The sequence below is a fragment of the Trachurus japonicus genome, chromosome 8, assembly GCF_045865225.1.
Source record: "Trachurus japonicus isolate A0001 chromosome 8, Traja_1.0".
Lineage (NCBI taxonomy): Eukaryota > Metazoa > Chordata > Actinopteri > Carangiformes > Carangidae > Trachurus > Trachurus japonicus.
Window position 1 is genome coordinate 32899854 of NC_140914.1, and position 11383 is coordinate 32911236.

General features: G+C 45.7%; 1 protein-coding gene across 1 annotated transcript; it reads right to left on the bottom strand.

Annotated features, from left to right (window-relative positions):
- Positions 1 to 1068: 1068 nt before the first annotated feature.
- On the bottom strand, positions 1069 to 8096 carry LOC146983862 (SWI/SNF-related matrix-associated actin-dependent regulator of chromatin subfamily E member 1-like). The gene is made up of 7 exons (XM_085785323.1): positions 8034 to 8096; positions 6737 to 6835; positions 4025 to 4105; positions 3251 to 3382; positions 1707 to 1878; positions 1363 to 1535; positions 1069 to 1158 (listed from the first exon to the last, which is right to left on the bottom strand). The coding sequence occupies exons 2-7, from the start codon at positions 6830 to 6832 to the stop codon at positions 1069 to 1071; spliced, it is 744 nt and encodes a 247-aa protein (XP_085641449.1). The 5' UTR covers positions 6833 to 6835; positions 8034 to 8096.
- Between the last annotated feature and the right edge of the window lie 3287 nt (positions 8097 to 11383).

Consider the following 11383-nt stretch of genomic DNA (forward strand, 5'->3'; position numbering starts at 1 on the left):
GGTGAGACAGGAGGACTGGAGAGACCGCTGGGCTACAGACAGAGGGTGAGACAGGAGGACTGGAGAGACCGCTGGGCTACAGACACAGAGGGTGAGACAGGAGGACTGGAGAGACCACTGGGCTACAGACACAGAGGGTGAGACAGGAGGACTGGAGAGACCGCTGGGCTACAGACAGAGGGTGAGACAGGAGGACTGGAGAGACCGCTGGGCTACAGACAGAGGGTGAGACAGGAGCACTGGAGAGACCACTGGGCTACAGACAGAGGGTGAGACAGGAGGACTGGAGAGACCACTGGGCTACAGACACAGATGGTGAGACAGGAGGACTGGAGAGACCGCTGGGCTACAGACAGAGGGTGAGACAGGAGGACTGGAGAGACCACTGGGCTACAGACAGCTACAGACACAGAGGGTGAGACAGGAGGACTGGAGAGACCACTGGGCTACAGACAGAGGGTGAGACAGGAGGACTGGAGAGACCGCTGGGCTACAGACAGAGGGTGAGACAGGAGGACTGGAGAGACCGCTGGGCTACAGACAGAGGGTGAGACAGGAGGACTGGAGAGACCACTGGGCTACAGACAGAGGGTGAGACAGGAGGACTGGAGAGACCGCTGGGCTACAGACAGAGGGTGAGACAGGAGGACTGGAGAGACCACTGGGCTACAGACAGAGGGTGAGACAGGAGGACTGGAGAGACCACTGGGCTACAGACACAGAGGGTGAGACAGGAGGACTGGAGAGACCAATGGGCTACAGACAGAGGGTGAGACAGGAGCACTGGAGAGACCACTGGGCTACAGACAGAGGGTGAGACAGGAGGACTGGAGAGACCACTGGGCTACAGACACAGAGGGTGAGACAGGAGGACTGGAGAGACCACTGGGCTACAGACAGAGGGTGAGACAGGAGGACTGGAGAGACCGCTGGGCTACAGACAGAGGGTGAGACAGGAGGACTGGAGAGACCACTGGGCTACAGACACAGAGGGTGAGACAGGAGGACTGGAGAGACCGCTGGGCTACAGACAGAGGGTGAGACAGGAGGACTGGAGAGACCGCTGGGCTACAGACAGAGGGTGAGACAGGAGGACTGGAGAGACCACTGGGCTACAGACACAGAGGGTGAGACAGGAGGACTGGAGAGACCACTGGGCTACAGACACAGAGGGTGAGACAGGAGGACTGGAGAGACCACTGGGCTACAGACAGAGGGTGAGACAGGAGGACAGGAGAGACCACTGGGCTACAGACAGAGGGTGAGACAGGAGGACTGGAGAGACCGCTGGGCTACAGACAGAGGGTGAGACAGGAGGACTGGAGAGACCACTGGGCTACAGACAGAGGGTGAGACACCTACCTGGTGCACCATGAGAGACTGGACCTGCCTCTTCAGCACCTGCATGCGGGCCGTGGTGACCACCGAGCGCACGTCGGGCACCACGATCTCACTGAGGATGTCGCTGATGAGCCGGTGGTTCCTCTGGAAGCGAGCGGCCGCCGTGTGCTTCACGGAAAACCCGTCGTCGTAGTCTGGGCAGGACACGGAAGAGAAGACTTAATGATGGAGGAGGTCAACGGGCCACTTACACATCAGTGATTCCATTCAAACTGTTGCAACTGTTATCAGTGAAAAAATAAAATAAAACAACCAGTAACTTCTTTGTTGTGTAGCACAGCTGTTTATCCACATTAAAAACTTGCCATCGGGGTCTTCAGCGGGCTGGATGCTCATGTACGGCTCGCCTTTGTCCATACGACTCTGCCGCTGCCTGCTCTCCTCCTCCATCGCCGCCTCGGCCCGGTTCTTGGCGTTGATGTAGGCCAGGTAGGCTGGGGAATTGTGGTAGGCCTTTAAAGAGTCGTTATACTCGATCTGAGAGAGGAAAGGAGACAAAAATAAGATGAGCAACGGGCCGCTTTATCTGACTGCAGCAAAGAATCTTTTCCCTCGTGTTTTTATACTCTTTTGAATACCATTTTGCAAACAGCAAGTGTGCTATCATGAGACTTTTAGGTGGCTAACTGTATAACTGTTCCTTAGGGATGCACATTTATAACTCTTTGCTGGCCGATAGGCGACACTCACTAACCGATAGGATTAAAATGCTCTATTAAACGTCTGTGACTAGTGCCGATTGGCAACCTGACCCTCCATCAGCGATCAACAGTGTTTGTTTTTTCTATAAAAACACGAGGGCTGCCCCCGACCAAAGATTTTCTTGGTCGGCCAATAGTCATCATTTAGGGCGATTAGTCGACTAAGTCTTTCTGTAACAGTCTGTAGCAACATCGGGAAGTCGCTTTTGACAAACAAGAACTGACAGCATATTGAGTTTGACTTAATTTTGACAAGACGTAGCTCCAAATGTTTGTTTTTTACCTGCGACCAATCATCCAATGAAATTTTGGTCGACTAATGACTTTGTGATGACTAATGCTTGGTCGACTATTTGGGGGCAGCTCTAAAACACACACGTTGCTACAGCTGTGCAGCCACATCCATTGTGGAGGTTCTGCAGGTGAGTCAGCTGGAGAGCACATCGCCGTCCTTACAGGCGATGCACGTGCAGATGTCCGTGCACGTTGTTGTCTGACCTTCCTTCACAGGGACTGCGCTGCATAACTGGCACATGTAACCCCCAATTTCAACTGGATCCGTCTCCTTCCATATCCGATACGGTTTTGCTCCGTTTGACGTATCAAACCCTCGCGCACTGGATGCGTCGCGTTTCTGATCCGTCTCCGGTGCCCAAAGCAGCTGGAGACCCTAGATCACGGGAGAACTACAAACTATCGTGATACCTCCGTGTACAAAGAGAGATTGAAATGTAAAAACAGATCCCTTTGTCTTTCTGTTTCAGTTTGTTTCAGTTTGTATGCTTGTAGAACAGGTGTGTTGTATCATAAAATATCAGAGTTTTCCACCTCCATGATTAATATTTTTTTATCCATGATGCCCTGTGAGCTTTGGGTCCCTCTGACTGATCGACGAGTTGTTGTTTGTGGCAGTGGGTGACACTAATGTTGACAAAGGGATGGTTTACGATCGGGAGGTTTGTCCTTGTGTTTCATTTTGAAATTTGCCGGATGCTCGGTGCGTTTGACTTCCTGTGTGGGGCGATCTAATCGACGCGGATCGATGTGTGACGGACGGCTATGACGGACTGTGGCGGAAATGCTTTGACTTGAATGGATGCAAACGGTCACAGTGCAAAATGGACGAGCGTCCCCTCACGTCCCCTCACCTTCTCGGCCTCGTACTCGTTCAGGTAGTCCTGCTTCTCCTCGTCCGTCAGGTCCCTCCACATGCCTCCGATGATCTTTCCGATCTCCCACAGCTTCAGGTCGGGGTTGGACGCCTTCACCTGGTCCCATACCTTGCATGTGCACGCAAACAAACAAGACGCAAACACGTGCACAAGCAGAAGCGTTTCACACACACACACGCACACACAGACATAACACATGGTCAATACAAATCATCTGCAGTTCATTGTAAAAATATATATAAGTGTTTTCAAGGAGACAGTGAAGGATATAAAAGGAGGAAAAGTGCACAGGAGGGAAAACTACACCCCTACATAAAACACCTCGTGGGCAGATTATCAACTGGCAAAAAAGGTGAAGCACCCAGTGCAAAAAGGGCAGGATGGAACAGAATGAAAGACTTCTAAAGACAGAAGCGCTGGTTTTATGTTTTATGTTTTATAAACTTGATCTTAAAGCAGATTTACAGCTGTAAATCTAGAGAAGCAGCCAAGACAGGAGGGAAATGAGGCAAGAGGAGATCATGCTTGCACATGCGTGTTATTCCTCTTTAGCGCTTGACAAACACTGGAGACTACTGTAAGCCAACGGGGATAACAAGAGTGGAAAGTCTCCACTAGATGGTTGAGGTGGTGGTGAGGCGTCATGGCTTGGCTGTCTCCCACCCTCAAACCGCTGCACCTTTTTCAGGGGATGGGAGGACAAGCAGTAAAAGCAGACACCGTGGATGGGTGTCTTACCTTCCTGCTTACCTTCCGGCTGTACCGCATGTAAGGCATCAGTGGCTTGTCTGGAGGTTTGGGAGGCTTTGGGACAGTAATGCCTGTGGAGTTCTGTGAAAGGGGGAGAAAAAGAGAGAGGGGGGGAGTAGGGGGGAGAAAAATATAAATGAGGATAGAGAAGGGGGGAAGAGGGGGAAAAAAGAAACAAGGGGCAGAGGTTTGGAGAGGGGAAAGAAAAGCAGAGTGTTAGAAAATATCTGCTGTTTACAGTCTGATGATGGTGACATGTAATAATGACAATTCATCACACTGTCTCTTCCAACTGGATACAAAATAACTGATAACTGCCAAAGCATTAACATGCATTAACGGATATAAATCAATTTCCGCAGCCAACGGTTGCATGGTTTAAAATATTAAATGACGTGACAATCACTGAGTTTTTCTAATTGACAATTCAATCCTGCACAGAATGTGTGTTGTTGCTGGAAACGTAAGGATGAGTGACTGCAGGAAGTCAAACATCTGAACAAAATAAAACCACTCCCAGTGAAATTGTACTGGTTGCAAAACAAGCAGGTGGGCCGAGATGACAAAATATGGGATACGCGTTTTGAAAAAAGTGGCACAAGCGGCCGAGCTCACGAAGCAGCCTCGTGTGATCGTCTGACAATCACACCTCTGTGACGGCCACTTGTGTGTGTTGGGAGTCTCAGCGCTCAAACAGAGGCAGGGACGTAGTGAGCGGAATATCGTATTTCATAGCACAAGACATGATGTGAATAAGGACGTTAAAGAACTGGGTTTGTAAACAGCTGTAAGGATTTAAGCCTGAGCAAATATGAAATAGGAAAATAAGATTTAAGCCACTTGAAGGGGAAAAAAAGGGAGAAATCAATATGTGGCAATAAATGCTGATTATAATGGCAGTCGCCATAAATAAATCAATGTATGGGAATGGCTGCTCTTCATTTCCCAGCTCTACCTTGAACTATTTATAGAGACCATCAGAGAGAATTCAAACCATTACAAAGCTCAAACTGTTTTTAGAAAAGCTGGCTGACTGCTGGGCAGGAAGATAATGGCAATCACAATAACTGATTGATTGATTTCCCTTGTTACTGATTTAGAAGTTCCCATTGGTCGTTTTTATTTGGTGATTGAACAGGAGACAGTGGACTGGTATTTTTGTGCCTAAATGAGTCATACATATTATCATTACTTTGTTTAAAGTCGACAACATTTATACTTTTTGGTATAGTGATGAATCATGACTTTGGTAGAATGAATTAAAGATCAATTTACAAACACAATCAATTTAACGTTTCAGTGTCAAAATTAATAGAATCAATGACAACAAGATCATTATATTTAAGCAATATATCACTCCAGTCCGTGGTATATGCTCATTATACCACGGCTAAGGGGCGTTGTTCGGCCCGACGCGAAGCGGAGGGACGACAACCCCCTTGGAGTGGTATAATGAGCATATACCACGGACTGGAGTGATATATTGCTTTTATAAAACGGTTACCAATAAAGGCAATATGAAAGAGGGATACGCAATCAATTTCATGTAGTTTTATTCAACCAGAAATACATATTATCCAATAAAATAGCCCCACTGTGAAAGAAATAGTCCCACCTCGCAGACGCATCTCGTCTTTTCCTCCGCTTTTTTTCAGATGAAAGTCACTGCTCAGTCCCCTCTACCATTGTTAACCCTCCCCGGAGGTGAAAGTTCACCTTAAACATGTGGATTCAACTACTTTAGTCCGTTTTTTAACATCGTAAAAACATCAGCTGTCTTGGGCTACGGACTGCAACAGTCCGTTGTCATGGATACATGACAACAACTTCCATTCATACCAGTCATACGTGCCTGACGCGGAGTGATAGCTTACGCTGTGATAAGGCTTTAGAATAGTAGCCGTGGTATATGCTCATTATACCATGGTTAACAACCAATCAGATCGCCGGATTTCACCTTTCCGTTTTATAATGGAACATAACCATCGTGTACTGAGCCTGTGGTCATTTTCACTGTACAAAGGAGTGGTGGCCATTTAAATAAGCAATTAGAAGATATAAATGAACTAAACTAATCTTATATCTCCACACCTCCTGGTATGGATGTCTACCTGAATTACTACTAATCCAATCCCTTTCCTTTTTAAATCCTGATCCTTTTACAAACTCTTCAACTTTGTTTCCACAAACAGCTGGAGAGAAAAAAAAATTGTTTTAAATTCTGTCTCTTGATTATTATCATCCTCTGTATTCTCCAACTTGACATTCCAACTGATGACATTTTGCTTATCCCCCCACCTCCCCGTTCTCCTAAAGCCCATACCCTCCCTCCATCCAGCCCATACCTGTGTATTTAGTCCATGATGCCCCCCTCCCCTCCCTCCTAAAGCCCATACCTGTGTATTTAGTCCATGATGCCCCCCTCCCCTCCCTCCTAAAGCCCATACCTGTGTATTTAGTCCATGATGCCCCCCTCCCCTCCCTCCATACAGCCCCTACCTGTGTATTTAGTCCATGATGCCCCCCCCCCCCCCCTCCTAAAGCCCATACCTGTGTATTTAGTCCATGATGCCCCCCTCCCCTCCCTCCTAAAGCCCATACCTGTGTATTTAGTCCATGATGCCCTCCTAAAGCCCATACCTGTGTATTTAGCCCATGATGCCCCCCCCCCTCCCTCCTAGACCCCGTACCCTCCCTCCATCATGTCATTACCCTGCTGGAGCCTCCGGAGCTCCCTCCCAGGCGGAGGTTGTTGTAGGCCAGATGGCTGTAAGGGTTGTAGCCCACAAACCCAGGGGTGGAGGGCATTTGCTGATGGAAGACAAATGAGACAAAACACGAATGAGAAATGGCTCACAAACAAGAGGAGGAAGAGGGATCAACATAAATAAGTGAAAAGGGAGGGGAAACATGAAAATATGTAGATTTTTTTATTTTTATTTGTATATCGTTTTGCTTGTTTGTTTGTTTTCCATGACATCGGCTGTCCATTCAGAGCGAGTACACAACATGTGAAACAAAATCAAATGATCCTTTTAAAACAAAAGTTGCCTGTATTTTATTATCCGTCTGTTCCATCGCAATTCAACTTAACACACGTTGTGTCCTGCTGCTGAATGTACGGACATGAAAAAGCAACAAAACAAGCACGTTGGTTCCTTCACTGCATAGACATCTGCTGACATTACAACAGCTTAAAGGGATAGTAGCATTTTTTAAAGTGGGGTTGTATGATCTACAAATAGCTCCTAAGTACTTTAATTGCAGTTTTTATTTGGACCTAACCAACTGCTGATCGGCGGGCGCTAACCCTGGGCGGAGGGATACGTGAGTTGGTTAGGTCCAAATAAAAACTGTGTTTTTCCTGCACTTTGAAGGGCTGGAAAAAATTATATTATAGCGAACAATGGAACTGTGTATTTTTTTTCAGGTAAAACCTTTTTTAGGCCGCGAAAATAGGCCGTTTCTTTGGGTCTGTTCACAACACTGTATGTTGTAAATCTCTGGGCAGGGCTATTATGGGCTGGCGTTGCTAACGGGAGGAGTGCAGAGAGTCTTCTACTGCAATTAAAGTACTTAGGAGCTATTTGTAGATCATACAACCACACTTAAAAAAAAAATGCTACTATCCCTTTAACTCTGAAATTAGATGTTTAAAAGCTTCACGTTCTATTTAAAAAACAGATTTAAAAAAAAAATGTGTTCCCCAGTCGCAACAATGCTTTGTAAGAGCAGGCGAAACTTGAACCCATCTGTGCGAGACTCTTCGGTACGTGGCGTTATGACGGGAGAAGGCAGGGGTGAAAGCGATGATGGGAAGCTGAACAACTTCTGTGTGTTCAGACAGAAGAAATTAAATCAAAGGAATAAAAATAAAGAGGGAGTAAGACAGCGTGAAAAGAAAGATTTTTAAAAAAGGAACCAAAAAGAGTGTGCTACGGTGCACCAACAACGGCCAACCCTGGCAGCTAGCCGGTGAGTGGACTGGGACCGAGAGCTGTGCACTTACTGTTGTTGGGGCCGGGGGAGGGGGAGGGGCGTAGGATGGTCGTTCTGTGCAAGAAAGAAAAACAAGTAACATTAGTCAGATATTACCTCAACCCGCTGCATATCATTTATATGTTTTGGGAATCATTTTTTTGCTGCATAACAATCCCTCCACAGTCTGCCGCCAACACATCCGCAACCTCGGCCCCAAAACGTTCACGTTGTGTAACAAAGGAGCTCGACGACAAGGTGAACTCAACTACTGTGTTACCATCAGTAATGAAGTACTCCATTTGTTTCAACGTCAGATGTGTTGATGATGAATGAGCAGATGTACCAATGTTGAATATTTCTGTTGATACATGTATTCATTCTGATTAAAAAATATCACTACATCCTGCAACAACAGTGCCAGTGAACAGCTGAATCCCTGCTGTGTGTATGAGTTAACATTGAAGCGGGGCGGATTAGCTCAATATTTTACACCAATCGTTCACTTTGTGATAAAAGCATGAAATTTGGTGGATGTGTTGGTGAATATGTTTCAGACAAATCTGGATATTGGGCGACCTCAAAAGCGCCCCTGGTGGCCGTGGCAGCCATTTGTTATGTGAATAAATGAATGATTAATATAAACTGCCCTTTTAATAATACCAACTGGTCATGTAGCCTTTTGTATATTGTTGGAAAGCCTGATTAGACACCTTTACAACGAGGTACAGCTTGTAAGGATTGTGCATTAATGGAAGGAGCAACGGGGCTCAACGTGTGGGTAGCGCCCCCCAAAAATGTGCATCCCCTGTGGGGCGGATTAGCTCAATAAATCACAAGAATTGTTTATTTTGTGACAGAAGCACAACATTTGGTGGAGGTGTTGGTGGATACATTTTTGAAACATGGTTTTTAAGGACCCTTAAGATGTCTACTTAAGATTTTTGCTTGTTGCCCGGGTCAACTAATGTTCCATGGGGGGTTTTTCGGTGGCCATTTTGAATTTATGTCCGCACGAATGGCGAAAACGCCAATTTTCATAACTCCTAAACCAGACATCATACAAAGACCATGAATGCACAACCCTTACAAATTGTACCTCGTTGGAAAGGTGACTAATCAGGCTTTCCATCGGTCTAAAAGACAGCACCGTCCAGAATTATTAAAAGGGAGAAATTATGGACTGAAAAAACATTTCCGAACTTATTTTGGAGTAATTTATACTAAAATACTACACGAGAGTTCATTTTTCTCTGATAAAGAATGGTTTTACCATCTCAGCGACCTTTCCATTTGATTCCTGGTGTCATAATTATATGAAAAAGTGTGTTCATTTGTCTTTGTATGATGGTTTAGGAGTTATGAAAATTGGCCTTTTCGCCATTCATGCAGACATAAATTCAAAATGGCCGCCAAAAAACCCCCATGGAACATTAGTTGACCCGGGCAACAAGCAAAAATCTTAAGTAGACATCTTAAGGGTCCTTAAAAACCAAAAATGTTTGAAACATATCCAGCAACACATCTACCAAATGTTGTGCTTCTACCACAAAATAAACAATTGTGAGCTAATCCGCCCCACAGGGGATGCACATTTTTGAGGGGGCGCTACCCACACGTTTAGCCCCGTTGCTCATTCCATGAATGCACGATCCTTACAAGCTGTACCTCGTTGTAAAGGTGACTAATCAGGCTTTCCAACAATATACAATACATGACCAGTTGGTATTATTAAAAGGGCAGTTTATATTAATCATTCATTTATTCGCATAACAAATAGCTGCCACGGCCACTAGGGGGCGCTTTTGAGGTGGCCCAATATCCAGATTTGTTTGAAACATATTCACCAACACATCCACCAAATTTCATGCTTTTATCACAAAGTGAACGATTGTTTAGCTAATCCGCCCCACTATAAGCCATTCACTGTCGTGTAGGCAGATTTGAAACCACAGTAAAAAGAAAAATCAGTTTTTGAGGTAAAATAATGATATGTATTTGTTGAACATCTACTATGAATCTAAGATGTTAGGAGCCTTCGCACATGGTCCAGTCCAAGCTATTTGGATTTTGAAATTTAGAGGCTTGCTGTGATGCCACCATTAGGACAATTGTCTTGTGTTTCGTGTTGAGGACATCCAGTGGCGGCTGGTGAAAAATATTCTAGGTGGGGCTGTTTGTCCCTTAAGTTTTTGGTGACCATCTTGATAAAAGAACCCCAAACCCATTTTTAGGGATAAACACCTAATTATTTATTTGCCTTCATAAATCAGCAGTTTGACAGATAATGACAATGAACAAACAGTAGTCTTTCACTGGTGGCACACAGTGGACGTGAAATATATTAGCAAATACTCTTAATACAAAAATATGGTTATTAAAAGGCATGTATGATGTAACCTACAGCAGTGATTAATGTTAACTATAGACAAAGTGTGACAGGAACACTATAGGAGGAACATAACGTGATTAAGTTTGGTCTGACCTAGCTGATGTGAGATTTTAACTGCTGCATTATCAGGTTTGATGACGAGTCTAACTGTGAACTACTGGTCACACCTGTAAACATATTGAACAGTGCGCTGCAGCCTGATGCTCCGCATCACAGACGTCCTGTCACAGCCTGGGTGATGAGTTTCCCCTGGTGTCACTCAGGAATAACAGTGTCCAGTCCAGTGTCCCAGAAGCTGGATGAACTAATAAAAACGCCCTCGGACGAGCTGTGAACGCACCGCGGACGAACCAACAGCATGTAGTCCAAAAGTTGTCTCCGAGCATCAAGAGAGAGCAGTCTCTGACGTGCCGGTTAACGGTGCTCCGGTCCTCCGGTGCTCCTCTCACACACTACGGCCTCCTGTCACATCATAACAGCCTCCCGCCACCGGCCCACAGAGTTTTATCCACCTGTTGGTTGTATTTTCTCACCGTGAAACTGTGTTTTTCATCCAGCTGTGAAGCTCTGCTGTTAGTCCTGCCTAGCTTGGCTAACGTTAGCTGACAGCACCGTTCATGTGTCCCTTGAGAGTTCATGTTTTGTAATCCGTTCAGATAAATAGGTCTCTAACTCCAGTAACAGTCCGTGTGGTATCTGTCCTCACTGTTTTTTTTTAAAAAAGTAAATTATACGGGAAACAGAATTTGAAACTGATGAAAACTGCGTAGCCATCCTGCTACCGAGGACAGCTCCTTGGTTAATTTCCCCCTCGATTTCTGGTTGCCACGGGAGACCAAAATGTTTGGTTTGGGGCGATATTTTCTGCGCCCCAAAGGCATAAAATCCGACGACGCTGATTGGCTAAATTACCTGTTGCTCCGTATATTTTTTACTTAGCAACAGTCACTGATTGGCTGAGCCGGTACACTGCTCGGGCGACTTCTCCA

Excerpts from the sequence above, each read along its gene's own strand:
- LOC146983862 (XM_085785323.1), bottom strand. The coding sequence starts at position 6,832 with ATGCCCTCCACCCCTGGGTTTGTGGGCTACAACCCTTACAGCCATCTG. Across the intron at positions 3,383-4,024 it reads ACATGCGGTACAGCCGGAAG|GTATGGGACCAGGTGAAGGC; the intron begins GTAAGCAGGAAG and ends TGCACATGCAAG. Across the intron at positions 1,879-3,250 it reads ACGAGTACGAGGCCGAGAAG|ATCGAGTATAACGACTCTTT; the intron begins GTGAGGGGACGT and ends TTCCTCTCTCAG.